Genomic DNA, 17,103 nt, shown 5'->3' with positions numbered 1-17,103 from the left:
TCGTGTGAGCTAGCTTCGCAATAACTTGCAGCATCATAAGCTAGACTTGATTAACGCGGTAAGTGTTCAGCAAGGCAGCTGAAGCGCTGCATTATGGGATCTGTAGTTTATTGTGTTACCAGCGCTTCATATACCCGGGCAATTAATAACAATAATACAGTATATAAAATGATCTCGGGGCGGATATAATTACACACCGGGCCGGATGTGGCCTGCGGGCCTTGAGTTTGACACATATGGACTAAATAGAACTTGAAAAGATATATTGTTTCAAATGTGATCGCGCAATTCAGATAGAGTTGACGCGCACTACAGCCTGCATGCCTCAATAAGTCATCCTGCCCTCGCTCTTACTTTTTTACCGTTCATCTAATGAATACACTGAGTATGGCTTTACCAAAACAATCATTGATTGGCGAATAAAGTATCCATTATTCGAGTATGTAGATCAGAATATATATATACATATATATATACCCGCGTATCGCAGCGGAGACGTAGTGTGTTAAAGAAGCTATGAAAAAGAAAAGGGAACATTTTAAAAATAACGTAACATGACTGTCAATATACAGTATTTGTTTTGTGAGTGTTACTGAGTGTTGCTGTCAGCAAGGATTTGATTATCATTATTTCTTTCAATCAGGTTCGTATTTGTAGGATGTGTTGTGTTCAAGTTACATTCCGTGTTTGTCACTTTTTTACACTGTCTTCCTTTAGCGGGACATTGACTTTTTCCACCGTGTGCTTTGTTTCCGCAGTAGTTGAATTTATGAATATGCTTGTATGTATCAGACGCTTCATATTTTTTGCTGCCTTTTCAATTGTGTAATTCAGTTTTTGTTCAGCGCTCTTTGGAACTGTTGCTTTTTGGCTGTGCACTGCGTCAGTTCACGTGAGCTGCTCGGTGTACATGCATCGAAGGTTCCCAGCTGTGCTGGTGCCATCTCGTGCTATGTCCATGGCTGTATTTAATGTTACCTTAGTCCTGGAACTTAAAACTTTATCTCGCAGTTTTGCTGAGTTTGTGCCAAACACCACCCTGACCATCTCATCTTCCTCTGCATAAGCACAGTCCTTCACCCGTGAATATTTAGTGGGAGTTTGCTATTGGATTGCCGCTGACGGACGGCCTTATATGGGCAGGCACTAAATTACAAACGCCAGCGGCAGCCTGTCTATGAACTTAATTTAAAGTGTAGGTTTACATCGTGCTTTGTTTCCGAAGTAGCAGAACTCATGAATATGGTTGTATATGTCACTTGCTCGCTTCTTATTGTTTCGCTGCCTTCTCAATTATATAATGCATGTTTTCTTCAGCGCTTTTTGGAGGTCTTCCTGGTTTTCTATGTACTGCGTGATTACGTGGGAGGCGTGATGATGTCACACGAAACTCCGCCCCCACGGCGTTCAAGCTCATCTCCATTACAGTAAATAGAGAAAAACAGCTTCCAGTTATGACCATTACGCGTAGAATTTTGAAGTGAAACCTGCCCAACTTTTGTAAGGAAGCTGTAAAGAAATGAACCTGCCAAATTTCAGCCTTCCACCCACACGGGAAGTTGGAGAATTAGTGATGAGTCAGTGAGTGAGTGAGTGAGTGAGGGCTTTGCCTTTTATTAGTATAGATTTAAAAGAATGCTCACCGTCTTCGTGTCATCTTCAAAGTATTCTCGAGCCTCCTCATAAGAGCACACCTCCTCGAAGCACTCCCTTTCGATGTTACCTTGTAAAATTTCTTCTAGTAAATATCTGTTGGCCCGCCTGTGCCTGTGAAGAATTTTGCTTGCACTTTCCCTTGGTAGAAAAACTGAAACAGAGAGGTAGAGTGTCATTCTTAGAACTGACGGATACAGTTTCAGTTTCCTAAAACTGAGTCAACTTTGAAAAACTGTCCATCCTGCTCTTTTGTAAATTAGTATGTGGGCAAATGTAATGAAATCACAGGGATGTAACAGTTTCTTTCTTTCCTGAAAAGACTGCGTTTAGAATATTCAATCCACTAGGAAGGTGGTTCCCATGTTCTGTTTTGGGGGACCCCAGGTCAGGTCAAGTCAGGTTGAGGAGCATACACTGGTACAGCGTGTTACTGCACCCACCACACAACAAACAGCTCAGGATACCTCTTGGCAACCCTCCAGTCCGACCCTCCAGAAATAATCATCTGTCTGTCGCAGCCAGGTGTTACTTGGGCATCCTCTTGGCCTAGTCCCACTGCTCAGGTCCTCAGCAATGAGGATCCTGTGAGCCAGATAACCCTCAGGGAATCATGGCACATGGCCGTAGTGCCGTAACTGACGCTCCCTCACAATGCAGGTAATGTGCCTTATTCGGAACTCCGTGAGCAACCGCTCATTCAACACAAAGTCAAACCAGTGGTACCCAAGGATTCTCCAAGGAGACACAGTACCAAAGGAGTCCAGTCTTCATCTCAGGTCACTGAATAGCGTCCATGTTTCACAACCATATAGCAAAACAGGAACCACCTGGACTCTTAAGACTTGGACCTTCATCCTTTTGCATACATATCGGGAGTGCCACACACCCCTTTCCAGGGACCTCATGACCCCCACTGCTCTCCCAAACTATCTACTGACTGCACAGGAAGAGTCACCAGAGACATGAATGTCACTGCCAAGGTAAGTAAACGTCTCAACAAAGTTGACACTCTCTCTGCAAACAGACACACTGCTGATGGCTGTGCCCAAGAGGTCATTAAAGGCCTGGATCTTACATTTTATACAGGGTACTTGCAAGCCCAAACACTCAAGACTCTCATAGTAATGAATTTGAAAACAGTAGTCAAGAAGCAAGAACTCAAAAGAGCAATACTAATAAACTCACAATTTATTTATTTTTTAATACCTGCAAACTCTGATAGAGAGGAATTTGATGCAGCAGATTACATACTGGCACACTGATGACAGAACTTCCAGGACCACATTCCAAAGTAACCATTGTCACATCATGACAACATTACATGGTGACACCACAGAAAAAACAAAATGTGGAGGAAAATGATGCCAAAATTTTGTAATTAGATAGTCGACACCCGCCGTAGCATACACCGGTGTAAGAATAGGAATGGAAAACGGTGCATTGCCTTCATGAACCGTTTGTGTCAGGAAATAACCCACTGATAGGAACAGGCAGTTGCTGGATCCTGGAATAGAGATGACGTTGTACAAAAACCATTAAACAGAGAAGATACTGTTGTTCATTTTAAAACAAAGGCTTAGGAAACAACCGTCACAGTATAACAAAAATAGCAAGGTGTATGTGAGGCCGCAGGCAGCGTGGGCAAGGGTTTGGAAGAGGACGAATAAGAATCAAGAAATGTTGTGTCGGCTGCGTGTGGGCGGGAACGGTTTTGAAGTGGAAGCAGGACGAACCATAAGAGAAATATATATAAGAGGTAACTGAAAACAATTTCTATTATGAAAATGTAAAATTACAAACTCAACACCTCAAAAAAAAACATAACGGGAAATAAACAATTATATATTTTCTTTGACATTACTTGTGAGTACTACATAATGTTATTTAGTATAACTAAAGACTTGTATATCATATTTATGGATGAATTTATTGAGTATGATGTTTATTATAACTATTAAAGCACATACAGTTCATTCATTCATTCATAAAGGTGAACAAATGTGATGTATGTTACTCAAGTTTAAAAAATTGCACGGGCAACTTTCGACAAGGTATTGCATGCAACTAGATTATTAAAAATCATTCCAAGGTGATTTAGAGTTGCAACAAAGCCCATCGGGGCGGCACGGTGGCGCAGTGGGTAATGCTGCTGCCTTGCATTTAGGAGACCGGGGTTCACTTCTCGGGTCCTCCCTGCATGAAGTTTGCATGTTCTCCTGTGTCTTCATGGGTTTCCTCCCCCAGTCCAAAGACATGAATTGGGTGTGTGTGAGCCCTGCAGTGGGCTGGCGCCCTGCCCAGGGTTTGTTTCCTGCCTTGCGCACTGGGATTGGCTCCAGCAGACCCCCATGTCCCTGTTGTAAGGATATAGTGGGTTGGATAATGGATGAACGAAGCCCATCCCTATATTGGAACGAGAGCCTAAATGAAGAGCGTCTTCTCTCTTAATGTTTTACAATAGTAAAAATGACCACCATCCACTTTTTTTTAATAAACAATGCTTCCTTCCATGCATTCATTTGTGACTGAACCTGTCTTATCCACCAGAGCCCGAATTCGACATCACCAGGTGCAAGACAGAAATCAAATTCAGACACAAAAATAGTTCTCAAGAAAGACCACAATAATGCAAAATAAAAATGAGAAAGAAAGAAAGAAAGAAAGAAACTTCATCACTGATAAAAAGTGTTCAGCCAACTTCAGAAAAGATACCGATGGAGAGCAAGGATGAAAAAAAATCTTAGGGCTTACTGGAAACCATTTATTGTCATGAGTAAAATGGACATGTTGAAGATTTTTAAAAGTAAGATCTCTGCTGCGTTTTGCGCTACATCTTTTATGCATCCATCACAAAAAGGAAAAGCCATATCTCTCAGTCATTAAGGACAATGTAGCATAACTTTAATATTATTATTTTTTAACATTTTTTCTTGTTATCATAAGAGAATTTAATTAACAGAAAAAAAATTATTTAAGAATGAGTTCAAACAAAATCACCAAACAATCAGTTTTATAATGTAAAGGAAATGCAAAGTGCAGATTAAGTAAAAATTAAGGGAAATACTGGGAACAAAATAATTAACATAAACTTAAGCGTAAAGATGTTATCAATGAAACCTTAGCACTTGCAATACCCAGGTGATCTAATTTAGGAGGTGGTCCCATCTTAGCAGAACAAAGGCACAATTGAGAGTAGCGGAACGGGTGGCTACAGATATGGCTAAAGGCACAGTAGCATGTGTGACGTGACTCCAGTTTGATATATTCAATGGTCAACCTTTCAGTGATACTGTATATGTCATACCCGGAGGCAGCCTTAGGGGTGTGCAGGGCCTAGGGCTGACCAACCCCACGTGGGGCCAGTTACGTCAAACACTGTTACCAGTATGTGTGGACTGTATAAACTTGTGCATGAATTTAATAAAAATAATGTTAACATATACAGGATTTTCTCATTTAAATATTTAGCTAAATTTCTGCAAGATAACATGCAGACTTGATCAAGATATAACTGGAGAATATAACTTGACTCAAACGAGACACGTGGACCTCAAAAGCGGGGCCCCTTTAGGCACAGGGCCTGGGGCGGTCACCCCACTTGCCACCCCCAAACACCACTCTTGGACATACCAGAGACAGTCAGTTATCTTCTAACCTGCTTAATTCTGAACAGGGTCACGGGACCTGGTAGAGCTAATCCCAGCTAGCACAGGGCAGGAACGAACCCTGGAAAGGGCACCAGTCCATCCATCGCAGGACAAACGCACACCCCAGCCACACACTTGGTTCAGTTTAGGATTGTTAGTTCACCTAACCTGCAGGTCTTTGGAAGGAAACTGGAGCTCCCAGAGGAAACCCATGGGGAGGACCTGGGACTTGAACCCTGCTCTCCTTACTGTGAGGCTTCAGCGCTACCACTGAGCCGCCATACTGGTGACCAATGAACTCTTTTCTTTTTGGGGTGGAAAACATTGATAAACAGTTGTGAATTTGAGCTAATTAAACATAAATGAACAATGCACCTTAAGATTTTATTTTTTATTTATAAATTACAAGTAGTATAATACAGTACTACTGTAATTTAATATAATAGTGGAAATCAATCTATATTCTGCATGCAGTGTTCATAGGAAACTGTCTGCATTTTTCTATCAGTGAAAATTTCTAACTATAAACTTTAATATTGTCATCAGCAAATTTACTTGAGATTTTAAGACTTTTCACTCCAAGTAAAACGTGTCATAAACTGGTGTCAGGTGTTGTGTACAAAATGGGAAGATATTAAATCATCAAAATAAATTGCTGATTTAATTTTTAGGCTTGTCGCTGGACATCTGCTTTTTTGTTGTTAGCATAAACTATTGATTTAATAAACCTTATTAATTTATTAGGATCGTGGGTAGCCGGAGTGAATCACTTGATGGAAGACATTGGCATGTTTACTAATATTTATTTACAGTTTGTTAGGCTTGAAATTAGATATGGGTGATATTTAAAAGCTACATTTATCTAGCGTAGTCTGTAGTTACTAAATAGGTTGCATTGGTTATTTAAAAATTTTACATTTTTAGTGTATACATTTAAAAGCATATTTTCCGAATTTCATGTTACTAATCTAATAATGGCGATGAAATTAATAAAGAAGAAACTGTTCATTTAAATACATTGTAACGCAAATGCCTCTTGCCTCAGACAGGTATTGAGTCAGCAAAAGCAGCTTGAACTTTTATTCTGTTATTCAAATTGATAGCTTCAGCGCCAGCCACAGGGGAGCCAATAACAAAGGAAAGGCCTGCAACAGACACACAACCACAATATGAGTGTGGCTAAGCGAGCAGACCTTCTAAGGATAGTGAGCCGCCTAAAAGAGCAATGAAATGAGCAAAACTCCATTGGGTCAGCGCTGGTAAGTACCATTCAGCTCTAACAATATGCCAGAAACATTTGAACAGTATGAACCATTAGAAGTAAAGATTCCATGTCATAGAATGAATTATTCACAATAAACTTGGTGTTACAGTCACATGGTTGTGCTGTGTTTATCACTATTTTTTGTTCCTTTGTGTATAAAGTAGAACACATTACAGAACTGTTGTTTTGAAGAGATATGGTATATTGACATACATGTGACATTAATATTCTAAAGTAGTATTAGTATTGTCACATGCACAAAATGCATTCCACATTTGTCACGCACCTAAACCTTCAGTGTGTTTATTCACACACATATAATCAAGTTAAGGCAGAAACCTTCATCTTTAATAATTCGCATTTACATGCTCAAGTCATTTTATAGAGTTCTCATTTGTCAAAACACTCTGACATCATTAAACTGCGCAAAAAAGAGTTAAACTTCATCATCATGGCGCCTGTGATCATTTTTTAGTGTTTTACAAATATGTTTAGTCACATTGATGCTTTATTTTTATGTTTCTGTTACCGGATGGCACATAATGAGCACTCTTTTCTCTGATTGAGGCCTGCAAAGATCTCAGTACGTCTGCTTCTTGCCTTACACATAGTGCTGCTGGAATATTAATAATGCAGATATTTTTATTTCAATAAGTATTGAGTTAGGTTACTTGTTACTTTAAGAAGGAATCGTATTACATAATGCATGTTATTTCTAATGTGTTACCTTACTCCTCTCAACATTGTGTTGCTCAGTTTAACAAAGTGTATTCGGTTCAGTTCATCAACACAAATTTAGCGATTTCTGAAATATTGAGACAGATTATTTCAAAGAGCAAAAGGAACAATGCGATCGCCTGAACAGTCACGTAAAGTGTATGCCAAGCAAATGCATTTTCAGTGTGACAGAGTGCAACAGACATGTGCAGACCACAAAATTCTTAACAAAAATAACCTGGTTAAGGGTTTACATGGCCACATAATAGGATTATTTGTGGAGAAATCTACCCCCATTATTCAGGTTCCTCAGAGGCTAATAACCCAATTTCTCTAATCGTAGTAAGGGTTTGCTTTGCATTTTGTAAATAAGGTTACTGTGAATAATCGGGTTATTGAAGCACCAGTAAACGCCCTAATTGAGGGATAATTAAATGAGCCAGCAGATCTCAGGGAGAGGGCAGCAGAGAGGGAGAATCCCAGAAAGTCCGGTGAAGAGTAGCAGTTTAAATAGAGGCGATGTACCAATTAAGGAGCACATAATAGTCTTGTTACACGAAATGGAAGTCAAATCTGGCAAGGGCACTAGCACAGCTTCAGATTTGTGTTTACTACAGATTGTTTATATTCATATATGTTATATGTTACAAAACATGCAGGTAGGAATATATTACAGTTCTGACATTTGGAAAGTGTTGTTTTTTTATAATTTGTTGAAGTGCTGTATCCAGTACAAGATGTCCCAACCATATTATTAGCTGTCTTTGCAGAGAAGATAACTATGGCTAATAAACTGCACAGATCAAAAATGATAGGATGACCCAAATGGGTAAATGAAACACACTTTGGTTATTTATTAAGTATTGACCAAAATGTATTGTTACATGCACCTACATGTATGACTGTTTTAGAGTTAAGAAATATCTGCAGTTTATCTTGTTAAATACCCCATAACCAAATATGACAATATTTGTTATCAGAATTTATGCTTATTCTCATTGAGGTGTTTTTTTTATGTTGCAGTTTATTATTTCTTGTTCTAACTCAGTACTTTCTGGTTCATGTAATTATCTTTTATTTGGTATTTCAATACATTAATACTGGATTCTATCCACTGTTATTTACTGAGGTCTCTTGTTGTGACTTTTTGGAATATTTCTGAAATGCTTTGAGCACAGGAAAAGTGCTATAAAATATTATATTTATATATTATATATATATATATATATTATATTTATTATTATTCATTGAAACAGAAAGTTCTTGGAATGATGAAATAGTCCAGCAAAACTAAACTTTAAACATGTTTATGATTATATTCAAAACACATTAGTATTTGAATTCTCAGTATCTTTATGAGGAAAACACAACTGTTATTTGCCAATGTTTTTTTCCATTTTAAATTCTTTATACAAAAAAATTTCTTCCTATGTCATAAAGCAAAACTGAATAAACAAAACCATACTCTTACCGTTTTCATTTGCTTCAATAAAGGCAAGCAGGGCCAGAGAAAATATGCTTAAAATCCAAATCAAGGAGATCATGGTGATGTCTTTCTATGGAGTGAATGGTGCAGCTGGAAACAAAACAGAACTCCCTGTGGGTTCAAAGTTTAAAATGAATATATGCTAGGACATTGTCTTGCCACTAGAGAGAGAAATATTCCACTATTTAACTCCCTCAGCACTATACAGCCCTCCATGTCAAGAGCTTTTTATACTAGCAGGTGGGCCTGGCATTTCCTAGCATTTCACTTGCGAGACTTTTGAAACATTAGACTTATATGTATCTTCTAATTGGGTGAAGATAACAAAGAAAAATACTCTTTCTTTAATATATTTTTGTAATATGAAGTTGTCAGGGATACTGTCATTTCTAGTTTTGAAGATTACAGTTGTAAATAATACAATAGGTAAATTATTATCAGGTCGAAATATGGTCACTCTTTTGGGTAATCTTGGAATGTTTATTTAAAGTATGTCACATTTCGCTGTATGGTTAAGAGTTTACTGCCTAATAATGAAATAAAAGGGGCTGCATCCCTACAATCAGGGAGCTGGAGCCAGGAGTGGGAGCAGGACTAAGCTCCCATAAAGTGAGGAAAGGCGGCCAAGGACATTGAAAGAAGCCAGAAACAGGAGTGATTGGTGCTGGGAGCACTGTGTGCTGTCTACAGGACCGTGTATTAATGCTTAATAAACGTGTGCTTTGAAAAAGATGTGGTTTCTGACTGGTGGTGTCCGGGAATGTCTCACAATATATAAAGCACCATTATGGATATCACAAATTAATGTTATCTAATACAGTCTAATTCATTGTTGCACTGTCTATTTATTGTATTGTTTCTGTCACAACTTGCACTTTGTTGTTTGTTGCTATATGTTGTACCATGGCTCATAGAGATTCACTGTCTCATCTCACTATGTAGATGTTGCTGATGACAATAAAAGTAACCTTGGCCTAATAGCCCTTCATGAGCATAATAATGGAGAGTACAATACACCGTAATGCACACTTTGAAATGATTATCATCACAGCACTACATTACTAGCTTCTCAACTTATTTTGCTCATTTGGAGTAATCATAGTCAAGGCTTAGGCCCAGGGCTGTCTTAACATATGGGAACAATGAGCACTAGCCGGGGACCCCAGGAGCAGAGGGGCCTACGATGTTTCTGATGTCTGTGTAAGTTTCTGTTTTGCTATCGAAACATGGGCCCCAGCACACTACTTTGCCCTGGGGCCTATGATGCTGTTAAGATGGCCCTGGGGCAGTAGTATGAGCTGCCATTCCATCATTCAGGTCAGCAACTTCAGTTCCAGCTGCAGGGGAGCCTAACAAATGGGCAAATCTGCCAAAGTCACATGATGACCATTATAGTGTGGCTAAGCAAGCCATTCCTCAAAGGATAGCAAGCTACCTAAAAGAGCAGTAAAAAGAGCAATAATCCATTGGGTCAGCACTGCACAGCACCAGTAGAACTACAATACGAGTATATTACATTGGAAAGGGATATTTTGCATTCCTTAATATTGTAATAGACTTCATTTACATAACAAGGAACGACTCAGATTTTATCAGTCTAAAGTAGTAAAAAAAAATTCATATAAATCTTAGCGATGTCAGACTGTATTCTTGGTATTGAACAGTGTCTGCTGTGGAGTTAAGTGACCTCTTTCCTATATAAAGCCTTCCTTTTTACACTTAGTGTTTAGATCCAAAACATGGTTGTTATAGTGCCGTATGGTACATTTTTTATTTATTACTTTAAATGCCTAAATACTTACATCTAAATAAGCAGGTGACGATAATTTATTTGGTCACTGGAGAACATTGCTGTTAATGTTGAATTATGTCACCAACATAATAAATATGAGGGTGGTCCCAAAAACGCCTGAAATTGTTAAAAGAAAAGAATTGATCATACCAATTACATCAACCTTTAGTCGCTGTCAAAATACTCCCCTTGAGATGCAATACACTTGTCCCAGCGCTCTTTCCATTGCTGGAAGCATTACTCGTACTCATCTTTTGTTACATCTTTTGTCAAGAGTCTCCTGCGATTGTTTTTTTCCCAGATTTCTAACACAGTAGCAAATGGTCTTCCCTTCAGTCTCATTTTTAATTTCAGGACAAAGACGAAGGCACAAGGAGCAACATCTGTGAATAAAAACAACCTTTGACTGACAACATAGTGTGTGTAGGTGAGCTGCCAGGTGTTGTCGCTGTTCAAAATACAAATTTGTTTTTTTCCAGATGCTTTCTGGCAAACTCTTCAGCAGTTCAGTGTAATGTTGCTTAATAAAAGACCAGTCTGTTCATAGGGAAATTCTTTATTAACAGGTCGGTTAATGTCACAAAATGTGATCATCATTGTCTCGATGTTCAATATAATCTGACATGTTTTTCTTTAGCATGAAGAAAAAAATCGCCAAAGTTACAAGCATGACTGTAGGATAAATATCAGAAATAGTCACTTGATAAGCTCGGCACAATTCCACTTGGTAGACTGATTAAAAAGACTATAGGCATACAATTCCTACAAGCATAGCCAATAACTACATCCTACTCCTGTGCTAATTCTGGGGTTTAGGGTATCCACTTGTAAATTAAATCAGTGCTTTTTACACATATACTGTATTCACATGCATAAATTGGTATTTCACTTGGATATCTTCCAATCTTAAATTGTTCTGCTGTCCTCACTTCATTAAGATTGGACTCTTTGCTCTTCTCAACCTCATCTGATTCTACATTCACTTCAGCATTCACACTCACTGAATCAGAACCAGCTTTATTTTTTTGTTTTAACTTCATTGACCTTACAATTTATTTTGATTTGTGCAGGTTCCAGTGTTTTTGGTGTACTCTTTACTTTTTCACATCAGTCATACAAAAACATGTAATGTTCACTAAGCCACTTTTATAATGACAAATCAGTGTAATAAATTTTATTTATTTAAATGTTACATTACAAAATTTAGCACAAATATTTTAGGTAGATGTTGAGGTCCTAGGGTGTATTTGGAGGTCCTGGAGTACAAATGGCTAAAATATCAGAGATACCGGAACTGAGCTCTAGCCAGCTCCTGGACAAATGAAGCTCTGATAATATATTGTACTTCTACAATAATAAATCCATCCTTTCATCTCTAAATACGCTTTACCTAGTTGAGGGGTGTAGGGTTCAAAATAAATATAAGGTGTAAAATAATTAATGAAAATATGTAGTACATCCTTCTGAGTCAGGATACAAGTAAGTCAAACGACTAGGAAGGAGGGGAGCAAAGTGCAACTGAGTGCCTTGAATTAATGAATTAGTTGAAAACACACTTGAGGATCTATCTATCTATCTATCTATCTATCTATCTATCTATCTATCTATCTATCTATCTATCTATCTATCTATCTATCTATCTATCTATCAGTTTTATATACTACCTTTCATGTCTATCTATCTATCTATCTATATTTAGAATAATTTATAATATTTTATTTATAAAGTACATTTAAACACAACAAATGTTGACCAAAGTGCTGTACATAAACACAGAATAATAACAACTTAAGAATAAAATCAATAAATATTTTCAACTTATATCAATAGTGTTTAAACCATAGAAAAAAGTGTTTCCATAGAAAAGGGGCTGTCACAATAAAAGCACAATCTCTCTTAAGCGTCAGTCAAGACTGCAGGAAGGACAGAAGTTTTTAATCAGATGATCTCAAAGGTCTGGTGGTGGAGTCAGTGCGAAGGAGATCTGAGATATAACATGGTGCCAAACCACTGAAAGTAAAACTTTAACCTGTATTCTGTATTTTACTGGCAGCCAATGAAGAGAGGCCACCACTGGAGAAATTTGTTCTGCCTTGTTTGTACCAGTCAGAAGCCGAGCTACTGCATTTTAGACCCGATGCAGATGGGATAGGGAAGATTGACTAACCAAACCAAGAGAATTACAATAGTCAAGACGAGAAAAATCAATACATGAATAGCTATCTCTAAGTCTTAAAACGAAAGCACAGATTTCAGTTTGGCAGTCCTCTTATTAGTCCTCTTAAAATATGGTGACAGAAATCAGATTACAGCACAGCTGCAATATTTATTTACTTGGATAACAACTTACAAGTCTTACGTAAATATTATGTACCTCTGAGCTTCAAAATAGTTTACGTATGAGCACCTTAAAAATGATTTTTAATATAACGCTGATCACCCTCACACAAGCCGGCAGGCTAACAGGATCCATTCTGCTATCATCAGAATCATTTTCTAGTTATGGATGCCATTCCAAAGTGAGGCACACAGATACTAGTTTAAAGCCGCCAATCTTCCTTTCATGTCTAAATACGCTTTACCTAGTTGAGGGGTGTGGGATTCAAAATGAATATAAGGTGTAAAATAATTAATGAAATATGCTATATAGTACATCCTGCTGAGTCGTGGTAAAAGTAAGTCCTAAGACTGGGAAGGAGGGGAACAATGTGCAATTGAGTGCCTTGGATTAATTAATTAGTTGACAACAGACTTCAGTATCTATCTATCTATCTATCTATCTATCTATCTATCTATCTATCTATCTATCTATCTATCTATCTATCTATCTATCTATCTATCTATCTCTATTCAGCAGGTAGCATGTCTTGTGGAGGAAACTGCAGGAGAACTAAATAACATGTTCAACAATTTTCTGAGGAATATGGTCTATTGATCTTCCAAACTTGTCTTTTTGCATTATGAAGTCACAGAGTGCTGCTGGCTACCATGGCAGCACCAAGAGGACCCATCTATTACAGGACATAATCGAGTACACCTGGCCAACCTAACACATTAGATCTTTAGACTGTCGGTGGTAACTGATGCACTCAGAGAACAATCAAGAGAATGAAATGCACTTGAGAGACTGTGTAAGTGGGTTGTTACTGTCACTCTTTGAAAAAATCACATAAGATATATTCAGAGTCAAATTATTAAAACTTCTAAACATAGCATCTCTTTACTGTTAAAAGTCTGCGTTTCTAAAATAAATGGGAAGAACTATTCCAAGTAGTTCTACTGGGTATAAAGGGCTATAAAACTCAGCCTTTTTGGCAATACTTAGAATTGGGTACAGAGTGCAAAACTGAATATTTACTTCAGTAAATTATAAACACACAGCTTAACTATGACTGTACCAAGGTGCACTTTTGTACTGTTTGCTTTCCCGTATTTGCAAGAGTGAGTGTTTGCAAGAGGAGTAAAACCAAACTGGTAAACATTTGATTAAAAACATAAAACTAGTCACCCACTTCTGCAAGGTAAAGGTGGTTAGAAAAATAAATTTATCAGCCTTTCTTGTCATTTAGTATTATACAGTGCTGCTTTAAACCCCTCGCTCAATTATAGATTCCATTAGTTTGACCACAAAATTCTTATTTAATCAGAGCCAGTCTTTCTTATCGGAAATAATAATTTTGTGTATACAAATAAACATGTAATTACCAATCTTGTGTGTAGTACAAAAAAGGCAGTTATTACAGATGCAAAATAAATTAAGCTCAAATTGCATTGGTTTAACCCATTGGATAAGTAGAATAAGGTGAGGAAATCATTGGAAACCAATTTAACCAATCAAAGGAGATACCTTAATGGAATGGGTTTCAGCGGAACTCTGATAAATAGAGATAAGGAACCTGGTCAGTTTGGTGTCACCCACACAGATGAATGCAAACACACCATGCCAAGAGGAAAAGAGACAAAACAGGACATCAGGGAGTGGGTATGAGAGCACATCATTCAGAGGAAGGCTATAAAATCATCTCAAAAAGACTCCATCATTTCACAGTGAGACAAATCATTTACAAACAGGGAACATTTAACATAAGAGCAGCTTACACTAAAAATAATCATCAAGATTCACAAAAATAATAATAATATCCATCTATTTTCCAACCCGCTATATCCTAACACAGGGTCACGGGGGTTTGCTGTAGCCAATCTCAGCAGGGCGCAAGGCAGGAATAAACCCCAGGCACACACACACACCCCAAGCACACATTAGGGACAATTTAGAATTGCCAATGCACCTAACCTGCATGTCTTTGGACTGTGGGAGGAAACCCACGCAGACACGGCGAGAACATGCAAACTCCACGCAGGGAGGACCCGGGAAGCGAACCGGGGTCTCCTTACTGCGAGGCAGCAGCACTACCACTGCACCACCATGCCGCCCTAATAATAAGATGTTGCTTTGAAATATTGTTGAACATGTCATCTAGTTCTCTTGGTTTTCTCCACAATAAATGCTGCTACCTGGGTATTTTGTCGTCAATCCAAACATAAGGTCTGCGGAATTGCAGACCTCCCTTGCTTTATCTCAGGTAACATAACAGCATAAGAAATTTGACAAATGAAAACAGGCCATTCAGTCCACCAAGCCCATTTGTTAAAGTGTGCATGCTTCAAGAATAAGGAGAATTCTGAATTGAAATGGCATTCCTGGAAAGATTTTCAGCAAGATGTTTCTGCTGTCAAAAATGTAATTTATCCACCTTAAATGTACCAGAGACCATCTGATAAAAAATGAGACCAAAAAAATGGTGGCTGTGCAATGAACGTGTAAGGACTTCAACCACATGAGTCAATGTGCTTCAGCACGACACTATAAATCTAATATCTCTACCACTGCTACTTATGGGGTTTAACCCTTCTCAACCAACTTTAAGATAACCTGCTCTACTTTATTAGATTCCCTTTTGGTTTGCTTCCCTCACAAAACACGCTACAATATTAAACAGTTATCAATCTGAGGTTGAGACACATATTAGATGATTATATATGAATAATAGCAACAACAAAATAAAACATATGAATATTAACAAGAGCTAATCAAGAAGTAACACCCTGTCCCACCACCTTTATTTTTCAGTCTCAGTACCAACAGGTATTTAAAATCTTTTATAAAATCTTGAGATTAACTCAAATATGGATCCCAAAGACCATACATGTTATAGCTCACTGGCTTGTTCCTACACTGGGGTATATATACTTCGAATTGATCCTCGTTTTGTCTTCAAATGAAATCAATCCTCCATAGGAAAGGTCAGATAAAATGTAATTTTTCCTTGTTGGCTTTGATTTTCAAGTTTTCAGCTCTGTTAATCTTTCTTTGTTCATTTCAAAAAACCTCCATTATGCATACTTGCTGTTCTTACTGTTTTTTTTTTTTCTGTAAATATAGCTACAGAGGCCTCTTAGAGACATTTTTTTTAAGTGGACTGCCCTTTTCTTTACTGTTTCACATTCTGTTCTTTTAACCGTATATTAAAGGAAAGCAAAAATCAACACACAGATAAAAAATGTAGCTCTGTTACAAATGTGAGCACCTGTTCACCCATAACTAGCTACTAAATACAACCAGCAACACCCCAGTGAAGGAATGAAAGGGACTAAAACAGGGTCTTAAACAACAGGCTGTAACAGTGCCAATTTTATAACATGTAAAACCATGAATTTTCAAAATAATAATAAAAGAGAAAAGAGCTAGACTGGGTTTTTCAAAAGTTCGAAAAATGAGCCAACAATCTTACCATATTTCACACCAACTGTTATGATGACAAGAATGGCCACTGTAACATTCCTAAATGACAACCTTCATGAACAATGAAAGATTGACAACCAAGAAGAAAAAAAACAACATGAAAGAGATCAAAGCAAACCCTAAAATCTACAAAAGAGCACAAAAATAGTCTAAAAAATATGTAAAGATGTAAATAGCCGTTACCTGTCAGGATCAAACATTTAAAAAACTTAAAAAATAATGCTTTACATGCAAATGCCATAATACTAGGGATTTTTTTTTGTAAAGGACAAGGAGAACACTGTGAACCAGAAACATCTTTAAAAATTGAAAGCCAGAAATCAAATTGACCTTTTTTCAGAATAAGAGTGAAACAAGAATCATAGCAGAGAGTTCAGAAAAATATGTTTTAGAGTAGAAATGCACTAAAGAACAATCATGAGTTTTTCACCAAGGTTTATCCAATCTGGAGTACAATGCAAAAGATGTGTCAAATTATCATGTCGATGAAGTCACATATAGGGCAACCCCAGAGAATTCTGGGACCCATCACCTTGGCAACCATCCATGCCGTTGCCAAAATATGGTGAGATCACAAGAAAAACAGAACAATGTTGCAGCATAACAATAAAAATAAGTAATTTTCTCAGAAAGACTTGGATATGAAATAAATGCTAAAAATGAATTATTCAGGTATTAAACAACCCATAATAATTGGCAAAAATCATTTCAAAGTAACAATAGAAAATTAAATATACT

General features: G+C 37.5%; 1 protein-coding gene and 1 long non-coding RNA gene across 3 annotated transcripts in view; one reads left to right on the top strand and one right to left on the bottom strand.

The window, feature by feature from the left end:
- prozb (protein Z, vitamin K-dependent plasma glycoprotein b) overlaps positions 1 to 10,590 on the bottom strand; it is a 28,327-nt gene extending 17,737 nt beyond the window's left edge. The window contains exons 1-3 of one of the 2 annotated variants that reach the window (XM_039744640.1): positions 10,573 to 10,590; positions 8,756 to 8,881; positions 1,644 to 1,807 (exon numbers count right to left, since the gene is read on the bottom strand). In XM_039744640.1, the coding sequence (XP_039600574.1) occupies positions 1,644 to 1,807; positions 8,756 to 8,828 (237 nt within the window). In that variant the 5' untranslated portion in view covers positions 8,829 to 8,881; positions 10,573 to 10,590. Of the gene's footprint in view, positions 1 to 1,643; positions 1,808 to 8,755; positions 8,974 to 10,572 lie in introns of those variants that run through there. The other variant, XM_039744639.1, reaches the window with a different exon arrangement.
- Positions 6,437 to 17,103, top strand: part of LOC120523375 — a 47,448-nt gene continuing 36,781 nt past the window's right edge. Inside the window, exon 1 of the long non-coding RNA XR_005632603.1 lies at positions 6,437 to 6,562. This is a non-coding gene — a long non-coding RNA (uncharacterized LOC120523375). The remainder of the gene's footprint in view (positions 6,563 to 17,103) is intronic.

This window comes from Polypterus senegalus, chromosome 2 (assembly GCF_016835505.1).
Source record: "Polypterus senegalus isolate Bchr_013 chromosome 2, ASM1683550v1, whole genome shotgun sequence".
In the NCBI taxonomy this organism is placed as follows: Eukaryota; Metazoa; Chordata; class Cladistia; order Polypteriformes; family Polypteridae; genus Polypterus; species Polypterus senegalus.
The sequence above is the reverse complement of the archived record's forward strand: the minus strand, read 5'-3'. Positions and strand labels throughout refer to the sequence as shown.